Here is a 12,668-nt window from a genome sequence, read left to right as displayed (position 1 = left end):
TCCTCTGTCCATGGGACTTCCCAGGCAAGAATACTGGAGTGGGTTGCTGTTTCCTCCTCCAGGGCATCTTCCCGACCCAGGGATTGAATCCAGGTCTCCTTCATTGACAGAGTCTTTACCATCTGAGCTACCAGGGAAGCCCAGCAACACTGTGATGATATTTATTCACTGTTGAATCCAACCCCAGTTTACAGATGGGAGGACTGAGGCGCCAAAGCATCCAGTAACTGACCCAGAGCTGTATATTTAGGGCTAGTTTGGAGATGCTAAAACCACAAATTCTGGTTTTATTCCACCTCATCCAAGATCTTGCAACTTTTTTTTGTTTTAATGGCTTGCATTTTATGTGCAAGAAAAAATGTCCCAATGAACAGGATGAATGGAACCTCAGGTGCCCACCGCTCTTGATGTCCAGCCACTCAGCCTGCCATGGCTCCCCCAGCTCTTCTGGGGGCCCCCCTGCAGGCCTCACCCAGAGCAGGTAATAGGAGCCCAAGTCTCTGAGCTGGGGGTTGGGGGTAGGCGGGGAGAAGATGGGCAGGGAAAGTCAGCACAGGCACAGGCTTAGAAATGAGCGATTTGGGGCCCAACCAGAACGTTCACAGAATTGCAGTATCCCAGGAAGCTAAGCCAGAGGCATGTTCCCTGTCACAGGTCCATGGTTTGGAGTGGGACTGGGGGACTCTCCATAAACACAACTGAGGAAGGTCTCAGCAAGCTGGGCAATGGCTGGGCCCAGAGAGATCTTGGGTGGTGAAGTCAAAACAGACCACCTTGCCATTACCCCCCTGGCCAGGCCTGTCTCCCCCTGAAGCCCCCTCCTCATTATGCCCCTACTTCTGTCTGGTGAGCTCCGGCTGCCAGGGCTCAGCTCCCAGCTGCCCAAAGGGACCTCAGCTGCCAGCTTGACATCTGAGGCCCCATGCAATCAGGCTAAGTCCTACCTTCATAAATTCTAGCCATCCTGACCCCCATCAGGTTCCAGCCCCTTGGGCAGGTCTCCTTCAATTCCTTTCCTGCCTTTGTTGGCTATCAAGGATTGAGAACCTCCACCACACTATTTGTGGGGCTGCCGAAGTTATTTTACCTCTATGGCCTCAGTTTACTCATCTGTAAAATGGGGATAATCACAGTCCCTGCCTCACAGGTGGTTGTTTAAATATAATAATGCAGCTGAAACCCTCAGCACCATACTTGACATGTGTACGGAACATTCCATGACAGTTGTTACTGAGCCCTGTACTCCTGCCAGGGGTGTGGTTGTGGGTGTCAGAGTCTTTACTGAGGCAGAAAGCACCTACAGCCTCCGCCACCCACCGACCTACCCCCCGCCAACCCCCACAGCCTGAACCTCCAATCTGCTCACAACTAGTGGAGCTAGGGACAGCAAAGAGACACGGAGACAAAGCTGATCCTGAGGGTTCTAGTGGACCTTCTTTTTAATTTGGGAATATGTGGTAGGCAGTCTCTTGTACACCAACCAGTTCTCAGTGGTTCTGATCCACACACTTCATAGCATGGGATATTCCATGACTAGGCTTGCTGCTAGGTACTGAGGATGGATGCTGGGACATGGTCCCCAGCTTCTGGGGAAAGAGCTGGCTGGCCCATCATATGACGCAGGGGGCCATACTTGTCAGCTGATGCACTGACCCCACCTGAAGAAAGCTTCAAAAAGGGAAGGAAAGGAGAAATAAGTAGTGGTGGAGCACCTCCCTGCATTGGAGAGCCTGCTTCCAGAACCTGACGGTACAGCTTGCCTGGGATTTTACAGTGGTGCCATCTGTTACTTTGCATCTTTTTAAAAAAACAGATTTATTTGGCTACATTGGGTCTTAGTTGAGGCAGGCAGGTTTAGTTGCCCCGAGGCATGTGGGATCTTAGTTCTCCGACCAGGGATTGAACCCCTGCCCCCTGCATTACAAGATGGATTCTTAACCACTGGACCACCGGGGAAGTTCATATTACTTTGCATCTTGCGTTACCAGCTTCTTCTGACCGTCACTCTGGAGATGTGATAGTGGCTCTGGCTCACACAGGAGGTGGTTGAGGTGTGGGGAAGTTAACATCACTTGTTCAGTGTATCACAGCTTGCCATGGACAGAATGGAGACTCACACCTAGGCATCCTGCCCCCAGGAGACAGTCCTAAAAGAGATCGTCCCCCAACACACACCCCACCTGCTCTAGACTCCACTGAGAAGCCAGGGGCTGCTGACACAGACACTCGTGTCCTCCCCGCACCCAAGCTGGAAGAGCTGTCCTGTGCTGGCCTTCAGAGTCAGTCACAGCAACTGCCACAAATGCTTCCTTTTACTCAGCAGTGTTTCTTGGCTGCTGCTCTGGGACCCTGACGTCTGCTGATGAGCTAGAGCAGGCAGAAGGGCTTTTCACTGTAAGCTCCATGGGCACAGAGACTTTTGTCTGATTTGTGCCTGCTGGTGGCATGCATGAATATTGGTTGGATGACAGTGTCAGGTACCGGTATAAGAAACAGGGTGGGAAGGGCTGGGGCCGCTCTCTTAGATGGATAGTCAGGAAAGGCCTCCTGAAGAAGACATTTGAGGAGCATCCCAAATGAATGAGTGAGCACCTGCTGTGTGCCCTGCTAAGTTGCTTCGGTCGTATCCAACTCTTTGGGACCCCATGGACTGTAGCCTGCCAGGCGCCTCTGACCATGAGATGCTCCAGTCAAGAATACTGGAGTGGGTGGCCATGCCCTCCTCCAGGGGATCTTCCCGACCCAGGGATCGAACCCACATCTTTTAAGTCTCCTGCGTTGGCTGGCAGGTTCTTTACCACTAGCTGCCACCTGGGAAGCCCTGCTATGTGCCCAGTGCCCTGCTGAACTCTGAACTTGGATTATCTCATCCGGTCCTCATGGTAATACCCTCAAGGATAGGTGCTATGATCCCATGTAATAGATGAGGAAACTGAGGCACAGTAGTCATTGCAACTCGTTCGTTCAGAGCCAGAATTCGACCCAGACTTTCTCTTCCCCTAGACCCTAAGCCACAGCTCCAGCTCTGTGACAGCCGCAGAGGGAGGGCCAGATGTTTCTCTCAGCCTCTTTGTCTCTGACCATCTGGAAGTCAGGCGTTTGGCTGCAAGGCCGTTAGACAAGGCAGGATGCTACTCCCAGCTCGGACCCAAGCTACACAGAGACCTTGAGTTTGGCTCCCAATTTAGTGGGTGAAAAGACTGTGGCTGGTTGGGTAGGCAGGGCCCCCTGCTGGGACCTTTCTCTAGAGGGGAAAGATGCCCAGGACCATGAAATTTGGCTCTTGCTAACAGAGGTCAGGTTCTCTGATCCAGCCAGCTATTCCTTGTCTGCTGGATTTCCTGGACGAGCACAGCTGGAGCCCATGGCCCTCCCCTCAGCATCACAGAGAAAACAGCCCATGCAGATGGACCAGTGGGGAGCAGGGCCCAGGGTGAAGGGCAGAGGACTGCCCTGCAGTCAGACACCACAGCTAGTTGAGGGTCCAACCTGTCCCGTCATCAGCTGTAACCTTGTAAGATGGTGACAGGGCCCCACGGCACCCAAGGTGGCCAGGCTGTAGATGCCTCTTCCGTCACTGTTTTCCCGTGACATACACATTACCAAACAATAGAACAGAGGACCAAGCCCAAACCCACTGTTGACCCTTTTATCAGACTCCGTTTAATTATTTCCTTCACATGGAGTCATTTAATCTTTATAACAGTTCTTTGATAGGGTGGTGTTGATTCCTTGCCCCCATTTCAAATATGGAGAAACGAAGACTTGAGTGAAAAGAACTTATTCATGACATTCGTTTGCTCATTTATCCACTGAAAAAATAATGGCTGAGCATCAACTAATGGTTTGTTTCTATTCCAGTCTCCCAGCTAGTATGTGGCAGAGACTGGCTTGAACCCAAGGCTTTCTTCCTCCAGGGCCCAAGCATGGGGGACCCCCACCCCCACCCCCGCACGTTCTGCTAGTCCAGGGGTCAAGGGCCTCTAGGCATCTCCTGGCCAAAGGTTGGCCCCATCCATGCCCCTGGTAATGCTGGCCTCTCCCCGCAGGAAAGCGAGGATGCCGTGAAAGCTCTGGCTAAGGAGAAGGACCTGCTGGAGCGCGAGAAGTGGGAGCTACGGCGCCAAGCCAAGGAGGCCACGGACCACGCCACAGCACTGCGCTCCCAGCTGGACCTCAAGGACAACCGGATGAAGGAGCTGGAGGCGGAGCTGGCCATGGTGAGACCCCGCCCCTTCGCCCACACAGGCTGGGTGGGGCACCTGCCGGAAGTGATGTCACGTTCTGGGAGCAGGAGGTGCTGGGAGACAAGGCTTGCTGGTGGGTTCACGTGGGAGCCTGGAGGGGCGGGACCTGGGATGGTCTGCTTTTTTTCGTCTCAACCACACAGCCTTCCATCTGCCTGCCTGGGGCCAGACATGTGGGAATGCTGCGAGACCATCCACCAACACTTGGGAGGAAAAACACCAAAAAATTAATAATGGTTATCTCTGGGTAGTAAGATCAGAAGTGGCTTCTATTTCCTTTTTTTTCCTCCCTATTTTTCTGCCCTGTTGTCTTATTGCTTGGATCCTCAAGGGAAAAAAAATGTAATTTTTTTTTTATTAATCTAAAGCAATCCTTCAGAATACTTCCAAATACTATATTTTCCTCGGAGATGTGCAGCCTGCCTGTGGAGATAGAGTCTAGGTGTTCTCAAGCCTGGTCAGGCAATAGAACCAAGGTCCAGAGCCCTGGAGTTCTGTTCTACCTTCTCCTATGTGACCTTGGGCTGCTCACTGAAGTTCAGTGAGCTTCCATGACCTTTACCTGGTCCTGGAGTAGGGGTGAGGATCTTTATTCCACCCTGCCTTCCCACGAGGTGTTTGAGAAAGTCCTGGGACCTCGTGATTTAAAGCCCTTGAAACTACCATAGGCTTAATGCAATGGTGGGTGGGAGGAGAGTGTGGAGGGGAATTCCTGGGACAGGACCTGGGGAAGTCCCACCTGGCTCTTAGCCAGAACTCAGTGTTCTGGAGAGCACTGATGCCAGCCCATGGTTGCTGCCATGGGCTCTGGGTTCAAATACAGCCCCCATTGCTTTCTAGCCGTGTGACCTTGGGCAGAACCCTTCACTCATCTGGCTCTCAGCTCCCTCAGGTGTCAGTAGGGATACCTGCATATAGCCCATGGTTTTCCCAGTGGCTCAGATGGTAAAGAATCTGCCTGCAATCCAGGACCTGGGTTCAGTCCCTGGGTCGGGAAGATTTCCCAGAGAAAGAAATGACAACCCACTCCAATGGTCTTGCCTGGAGAATTCCATGGACAGAGGAGCCTGCATATACTCTATAGGGCTCTGGTGAGGGTTTCGATGAAATAATGCAAGAGAAGCACTTAGCCACTCCTATACAGGGTCAGTGATGATATGAAAACAGGAAGGATTTAAATAGGCACTTCTTGCAGGACCAGGGGTCACCCAGGGCAGGCCAGGATCCATGGGCCACTTCTTGGGACCAATCCCACCCTCTGCGTCCTGAGTCTCCATGTCCAATGCTGACCCCTAGTGGTGAGAGCTGCCCGGGCTAGAAGAAGTTGCAGCTGCCGAGGCTCTGGGATCTTCCCACCAGTGGGGTCAGTGGTGCCGGCGGCCCTGCTGCCACATGCAGACCAGACAGAAACCTTTCAAGTTGTAGATCTAGGAAGGGGGCTCAGCGTGAGACAAGACCGCTATTCTGACAAGTCTTCCTGGTGTCCTCTGGATGAACAGATGGGTCCTCATCACCATGGACCACTAGCTGCAGGCATCCTGGGCAACTCTGGTGTCTTTCAGGATTACGAGCCAGCTCACCTCTACTTCCACTCTGAGCATGCCCGGATGACTCATCCTGCTTTGATTCTAAGAGCCTAAGGCCAGTGGCACTTAGGCTCTTGCCTCCTCCCTCTGGCCAGCATCACACCTCTCTGCTAAGTGTGAATAGAGAGGTGAATATTTGCAGCTCAAGGTGGTGGGTTTGCTGTCACATCAACAGCCCGTAACAACCCCCGTGTTGTTGGTGTGTCCGCTTCCCTGGAGGTCCCCTCTATCGCAGAATTTCACAGCCTAGAGGCCTCCAAGACTGCTGACTCTGGTCAGTGTTGTCTGGCTTCCCTCACTGCACTGCTGGCCAGTCGAGAGCAGATGGAAGGCACTTTCCCTGCATGTGTGCCCCAAGTCCTTGCGTTGTAAGCAACAGAAAGCAGCTCTGGCTAGTTCGAGCACACAGGGTGCACTGGAAGAAAGTCAAGAGCTCACAGGTGCAATGGGAAAGTAGAGGGTCAGCTTGGAAATGGGCCAGAGCCAAGGCAGCTACAGCCAGTGGCGAAGCCAGGATTCCATCTGGAATGGTCTGCTCAGTGACCCCTGCCAGGAGGATGAACCTGAACCCTTTTTCCTCTGAATTTCACTTCAGTTTTTAAAAGTCTGATCCAGTACAGGATATCCAAATGGCCCATCTGGGGTCACCTGCTTATTCCTGCTCTAGGAGTTCTGGCTATGGCACCAGTCATGGGTAATTTCATTAAGTGACTTACCCACAACACTGAAGACCCGAGGCAGCTGCCAGGTGAGGGGCAAGCAGGCCCTGTCCCAAATCAGGCATCATCCCTCCCCTACCCAGCCTCCGCTGGGTTTCACCACATACCCTATGCAGCTGAAAAGAGCTGCTTCACTTGAGTAAGAAAGAGAGACACAGCTTCCCAAGAAATGAACACCTCTCTTGGTGTTTGGTGACGGCACCTGAGGCTCCCACCCTTGGGGAGGGGACATCTCCTGGTAACAACTCCTGGCCAAACTCAGCATTCCCACCCAAGGAGCAGTTTCGCCTCTGTAGACACACTGGCTCCACGGCACCACCCTGTGGTGGTGGTTTTGTTCATTTAAAAATGGTTCAACATGCTATTTTATTGCGATACTAGTCACATACCATAAAATTCATCCTTTTATGATGTACAATTTAGTGGTTTTTAGTATGTTCACAAAGTTGTACATCATTACCACTATCTAATTCGAGAACACTCAGTCACTCCAGTGAGCTGTATATTCTTACTGTGCCCATTTCACAGATGTGGAAATAGGTCTGGCATGCAGGAGGCTCACCCAGACCTGACCAGAGAATTGAGAGGCAGAGCTGGGAGTCCGGCAGTCCTCGCGCTCCGTGATGGGAGGCCTGTGAAAGGACGCCCAGGTGCTGGCCTGGAGGAGACACCCCGTCTTATCAGCAAGCAGGCCAGAGACAGGGCTGCCAGCCCAGCAGTCACAGGCTTCCCCCTCACCTATCCCAGGTGCAAGGCCATTCCCCCGGAGCCTGGTTCCTGGTGGCCTAGACTTTTGTTGTTTTGTATCAACATTGCTTCTCCAAAACAGGAAACAATTCTCAAGTTTACTGTGTACACTGTAATCAAGGCTTCTCGCCCTCCACACTGTTGACATTTGGGGTCAGAGAAGTCTCTGGGTGTGCAACAATACCCATCCCTGGCCTACACCTACTAGACACAAGTAGCACCTCCCAACTACAGGAAAGTCTCCAGGCATTTCCTAGAGTTCCCTGGATGGAGAGAGGATTCACCCTGGTGAGAAACACTCCTCTGTAGAGCAGGATGTTTCTCAAGAATGGAGTGTGGGATTCCCTCATCTTGGCATCTGTTTGCACCCTGATTGTTCAGTTCTAACACTGTCCCAGTTTGGGTCCTGCATTTTATGGCTGTGTGACCTTTGACAAGTGACTTAACTTTCTGAGCCTGTGTCCATGTATATAAGACCTTTCTCCTAGGGTGATTGTGTGATGCGGTGATGAGGGATGAAGGTAGGCTCACCATCCACCATCAGTGGACGTTAGCTGTTCTTACTGATGTTGGAGACCATCCTGTCCTCAGGCCACCCCGAGATGAAGAGTTGTGGATTCTCGTGTCCTGTCTACTAGCCAGTCATAGTGTGACCTTGAATGGCCTGGGCCTTAGTTCCCTCACATGTGAACAATGACAGCTGACACACTGAGGACTAGTGAGAGGCAGGGTCAAGTGGCAGGGGGACAAGGGTGGTTTTGGTTCCTTTTTTAACAGCTGTGCTCTGGGTTGGCACCACCCCTGCCCTCCCTCTAAGGAAATCAGCCTGGCCATACAGCACACCTCCCAGCCCTGGACCACTGCCATCCTGGCCCAGCAGACCAGCCTTTGCCCACAGCCAGCTCCAAGCACTGGGCCTGAGGTCAGACCCCCAGCCACACATGTGAGGGTCAGAGCCTCCCCAAGCCTGACGTTGTCCCCCATAGGGCCTCTCTCCACCCTGTGGGTTGGTTGGAGAAGGCATGCACCCAGTATTGCCTTATCAGCTCATTCTGGTGCCTCCACGCTGGACCCACTGCCACCACATACTGAGATCTGGGACAGGGTCACAGTGGTTAAGCCCAGGAAGACGGTCGTCGAGTCCACTTGTCGCCAACATGATGACTCTTCAGTGCAAAGGCAGCATTTTTGCAGCTGGAGTCCCCCCGAGCATGACCTTCTCATGTTTGGTTGAAAGGCTCCTGCCCTGAAATCCTCTCAGGCTTTGGCGGGAGAGGTATCCCTCAGGAATCTTCCCCACCCAGGGATCAAATCCATGCCTCTTATGTCTGCATAAGCAGGTGGGTTCTTTACCACCAGTGCCACCTGGGAAGTCCCTCAACAAGCACAGATCCCTTGATAAGCCAGTGAGCCTCACTCGCAGCATCCCTCACAGGTCAGGCCAACTCTCTGATTGGAAACACAGCCTGGCCTTCAGGCAGTTAGGAACCTGAGGGGGAGCAGGGCAGGGCTCCACACTCCTCTTCCCTTCTACTTCCTGGATTATCCAATCTCACAGAGGCATAAATAATCCTAACAGCCTGCTACTGTTGGACAGCAAACCAGATAGTATCCTGGGCCTTCCTGTGAATTATTCCATGTCTGGCTCCTACTTGTGAAGTAGCAACTGTTTCATAATAACAATCACTGACATTTATTGAGCCTTTTTGTTTAAACCATAGGCCAAGTGCTCTCCATAGCAGCCGTGTTTCCTCATCAGACAGACAAGGGTGTGAAGGCACAGGTGAGGGGCCTCTCTCAGGATCCCCCAGCTAGGAAGTGGCAGAGCTAGGCTCAGATCCAGGCTGTTGGATCCGAGACCCCAGGCGCCAAGGCGCTGTACTAGGCTGCCTTGTCCCACAACTCCAGGGGGCGCACTTACGGACAATGATCCCTGTTAGTTCCCCATCTTATTGTGAAGACCTAAGGCTCAGAGTGGTGGAGTAACTTGCTCCAGATCACATAGCAAGTCAAATAGTTGAAATGGAGTTTGCACCATGTTCTGTCTGACTTTTGTCACATGAGGGTGTTTGAGCCAATTCACCAGTTCCCAGAAGCTCAAAACTGTGGGTTCAGGGTGCCCAGCAGGGCGTGTAGGCGCAGAGAGAAGAGCGAGCTCCTAGTGTTGAATTGCATTCAATGGAGGAGATTAGTAGAGAAATGTGCAGATTGCCACCAAAAAGAAAAAAAGAAAAAATGATCCAGTGCACCAATGAGAGAGAGAGTGTGTATGTGTGTGTACATGCAAGTATTCTAAGTTAGACTTTATATGCCTCACCTGCAGTTCACATCTCTATTTTGCTCAGTCTTGGAGATTTAAACTCATGAGTGGACAGTTTGTCACAGGTTCCTGTGCTCAGAACTCACAGACACACCCACCCTGTCCTGCAGGACTAAAGGTAGGCTCCTCCACATTGTCAGGCATTAATAATGCCAAGCTGCCTGCTGAGTTATTCCCAGAAGGTGCTGCTCTCAGGCCTAGACAGAGGTGAGGCTCTACCTGGGAGAAGGAAGCCAGGTAGGGACAGGAGAGTGGTCCTGCCCAGGCCTCTTTCTACGCTGCCTCAAGGGGCTGCTCATTTCAGGGGGTGACTTGGACTTGCCTGTGCTTTCCATGTGTGTGGCTGGGGGTGTTTGCAAGAGGGCAGAGCTGAGAGTTAGTTAGCGCTGATGGCAGACTGAACGGGTGCTCACTTCCCACCAGAGTCCACCTGTAGGGCAGCCAACTACACAGATGGAGGGCTGGGAGGCCAGGCGCACAGACACCTGGAGGGGAGAGCAGATGTGGTCCCCAGTGAGGCGCGCTGGTCCAGGAAACGAGTCCATGGGACTTCCCTGGTGGGCCAGTGGCTAAGACTCTGCGCTCCCAATGCTGGGGGCCCAGGTTCAATCCCTGGTCAGGGAACTGAATCTCATATGCCACAAGTAAAGATCCCACTTGCTGCAACAAAGACTCAGCACAGGCAAATAAATAAATAAATATTTAAAAAAAAAAAAAAGGAAACGAGTCCATGATGCCGGTGGGCCGGCTGCAGGCACGTGGCAGCTCCAAGACACACCCAGCCCGGCTCCTGCCTTCAGTGAAAGGATTGCTCCGTTGTCCTGTAGTCAGTGAACAGCGCAGATTCCCTGGGCTGTCTGCCTGGCCGTGGCAGAGACCTGCTTCCGCTGCCTCTGCAGTTTTCCTGAGCCCTTCACTTGTGCCCAGCCCCAAGCCAGGTGCTGGGGATCCCGTGGTGACCAGCCACACCCTACTCCCTGCCTCATGGATTCAGAGTCTGCATCACTTGTGCTGGTTATTTCCTTGCCCCAGAGAAGGGTGGGCACCATAGACAACCGTGGGGCTTCCAGGCTTGGGGCCCAACTTTGACACCGTGCCTGCTGTGCATTCCTGGAGAAGTTACTTAACCTCTCTGAGTTCTAATTTCTCCTCTGGCAAGCACAGCTAATCCTGCACTCCCTACTTGAGACCCAGGGCTGTTACACTTGAGCACATGACTGTTTTCTAAACCAGGTAGCGATCATCACCTGGCTGGTGGATGAGGAGCTGACTCCTTCAACTCAGCCTCTCTCTGCCAAGGGGGTTTATATTCCCTGGGGGCTGGCAGTGGAAGGGGAGTGATTTCATAGACTCCTGGGGTACCCAAGCTAGAGAGAGCCCTAAAGATTGGTCCAAGCTTTTCATCACACAGATAGGGAAACTGAGGCTCAGAGAAGGCAATGATTTATCTAAAATAACACAGCTGGTCAGTGTGATAAGGCTGTATCAGGCTTTAGGCTAAGGACTTCATTTCTCAGCGACTCTCCTCTGCCTGGAGGAGCCCAGGGTCTTGGGGTATGGAAAGTTCTGGAGCTAGGAGAAAGAGGAGATGAAGTCTTTCCATTTCATCTGTGTTCATATTAGGGGCAAAGCCAGCACTCATGGTGGCTCTGCCATCTGTTCTGTTAGAGCCCATGGGCCCCTCCCCTGGCATGAGCCTGGGGAGTACGTGGGAAAGCAGAAATTGAATATGATGGAAAGTACACATTAATACATCCCTAATATGTACCCTTTTTCTCCCTTGAATAATTTGGGACAACTTCTAATAAGACCTCCTATACCCTGGTGGGGAGCTGACCCAAAGCTAACCCAAAGGTCCATAACTTCAGTCACGAGACAGAGAAAGGAAGAGCTTTCTGGCTATTCGCCTGCCCAAACTCAGCCCCACACCTGTGTCCCGGGTTTCCTTGTTTCTCACGTGTTCTCATGGAATCCTGGGAGCCAGGCTGAGGGTCTGCCCTGTTCCCAGCCTGTGTTGCACAGCACCTTGTGAAGGAGCCATCACAGGTTGAATTTGAGAGGAGGTAAGGGGATAAAGGGTCAGGAAGAAGAAGGGCATGGTAACCCACTCCAGTATTCTTGCTTGGAGAATCCCATGGACAGAGGAGTCTGGTGGACTACAGTCCACAGGGTCGCAAAGAGTTGGATGTGACTGAAGCGACTTAGCACAAGGGAAAAAAAGGCAAAACACCACTTTCTTACCATCTCATTCAAATCCCAACTGGTCCTCAGAAAAACCAAAAGAATGGGTGCTAAGTGTGTCCTCCATCCCCCTTTGTGGTCTGACTGTGTGTTGGCAGGAACAAAGGGATGACTAACCCCAGAGCACGCCCTAGGTGATGTGCTGATTGGCAGGTGGTACAGAGCTGGACATGCCCTGGTGTGTCAGATGCCTGGCTTTCTCAGGATGGTGGGTGATGGCCCACAGTAGGTGGAGAGGAGTCCCCTTGATCACACGGTCTTCTTCCTGTTCCCCGGCTCTCTCTCCAGGCCAAGCAGTCCTTAGCCACACTGACCAAGGACGTCCCCAAGCGGCATTCACTCGCCATGCCCGGCGAGACGGTGCTTAACGGCAACCAGGAGTGGGTGGTGCAGGCAGACCTCCCGCTGACCGCAGCCATCCGACAGAGCCAGCAGACTCTCTACCATTCCCATCCCCCCCACCCTGCGGACCGGCAAGGTGAGTCCAGCCCAACCTGGCCCAGCCACGGCTGTGGAGGCATCTCAGGAGGCGAGCATCTTTTTACACACTGTCGCTGCTTTGGGGGGTGTGGGGGGCAAAGGCCATGGCTCAGGGTAACTGAAAAACCAGTGATGGACCTCAAGTGTAGCTGGATATCAAGGTTCAGACAATATCTGGGTCTGACTCGCTCCATCTCTCAGCTCTGCCTGCCTACATGTGGCCTCATCTTTAGACTACCTCTTGCCACAAAGCAGAAAACTGTCTCCAGCAGTTTCTGGCTTTTAGAGCCCCTGCAGCTCTCAACTCTTAAGAGAAATCTTTCTCTGT

The 12,668-nt window shown here is 52.6% G+C and overlaps 1 protein-coding gene across 2 annotated transcripts in view; it reads left to right on the top strand.

The window, feature by feature from the left end:
* KAZN (kazrin, periplakin interacting protein) overlaps nucleotides 1–12,668 on the top strand; it is a 1,331,681-nt gene that overhangs the window by 1,255,434 nt on the left and 63,579 nt on the right. For both annotated transcript variants that reach the window (XM_069545947.1, XM_069545948.1), the window contains 2 exons: nucleotides 4,050–4,220; nucleotides 12,149–12,338. In XM_069545947.1, coding sequence (XP_069402048.1) covers nucleotides 4,050–4,220; nucleotides 12,149–12,338 — 361 coding nt within the window. The remainder of the gene's footprint in view (nucleotides 1–4,049; nucleotides 4,221–12,148; nucleotides 12,339–12,668) is intronic.

This window comes from Ovis canadensis, chromosome 12, assembly GCF_042477335.2.
Source record: "Ovis canadensis isolate MfBH-ARS-UI-01 breed Bighorn chromosome 12, ARS-UI_OviCan_v2, whole genome shotgun sequence".
Classification (NCBI taxonomy): Eukaryota; Metazoa; Chordata; class Mammalia; order Artiodactyla; family Bovidae; genus Ovis; species Ovis canadensis.
This window is presented reverse-complemented; position numbering and strand designations above follow the sequence as displayed.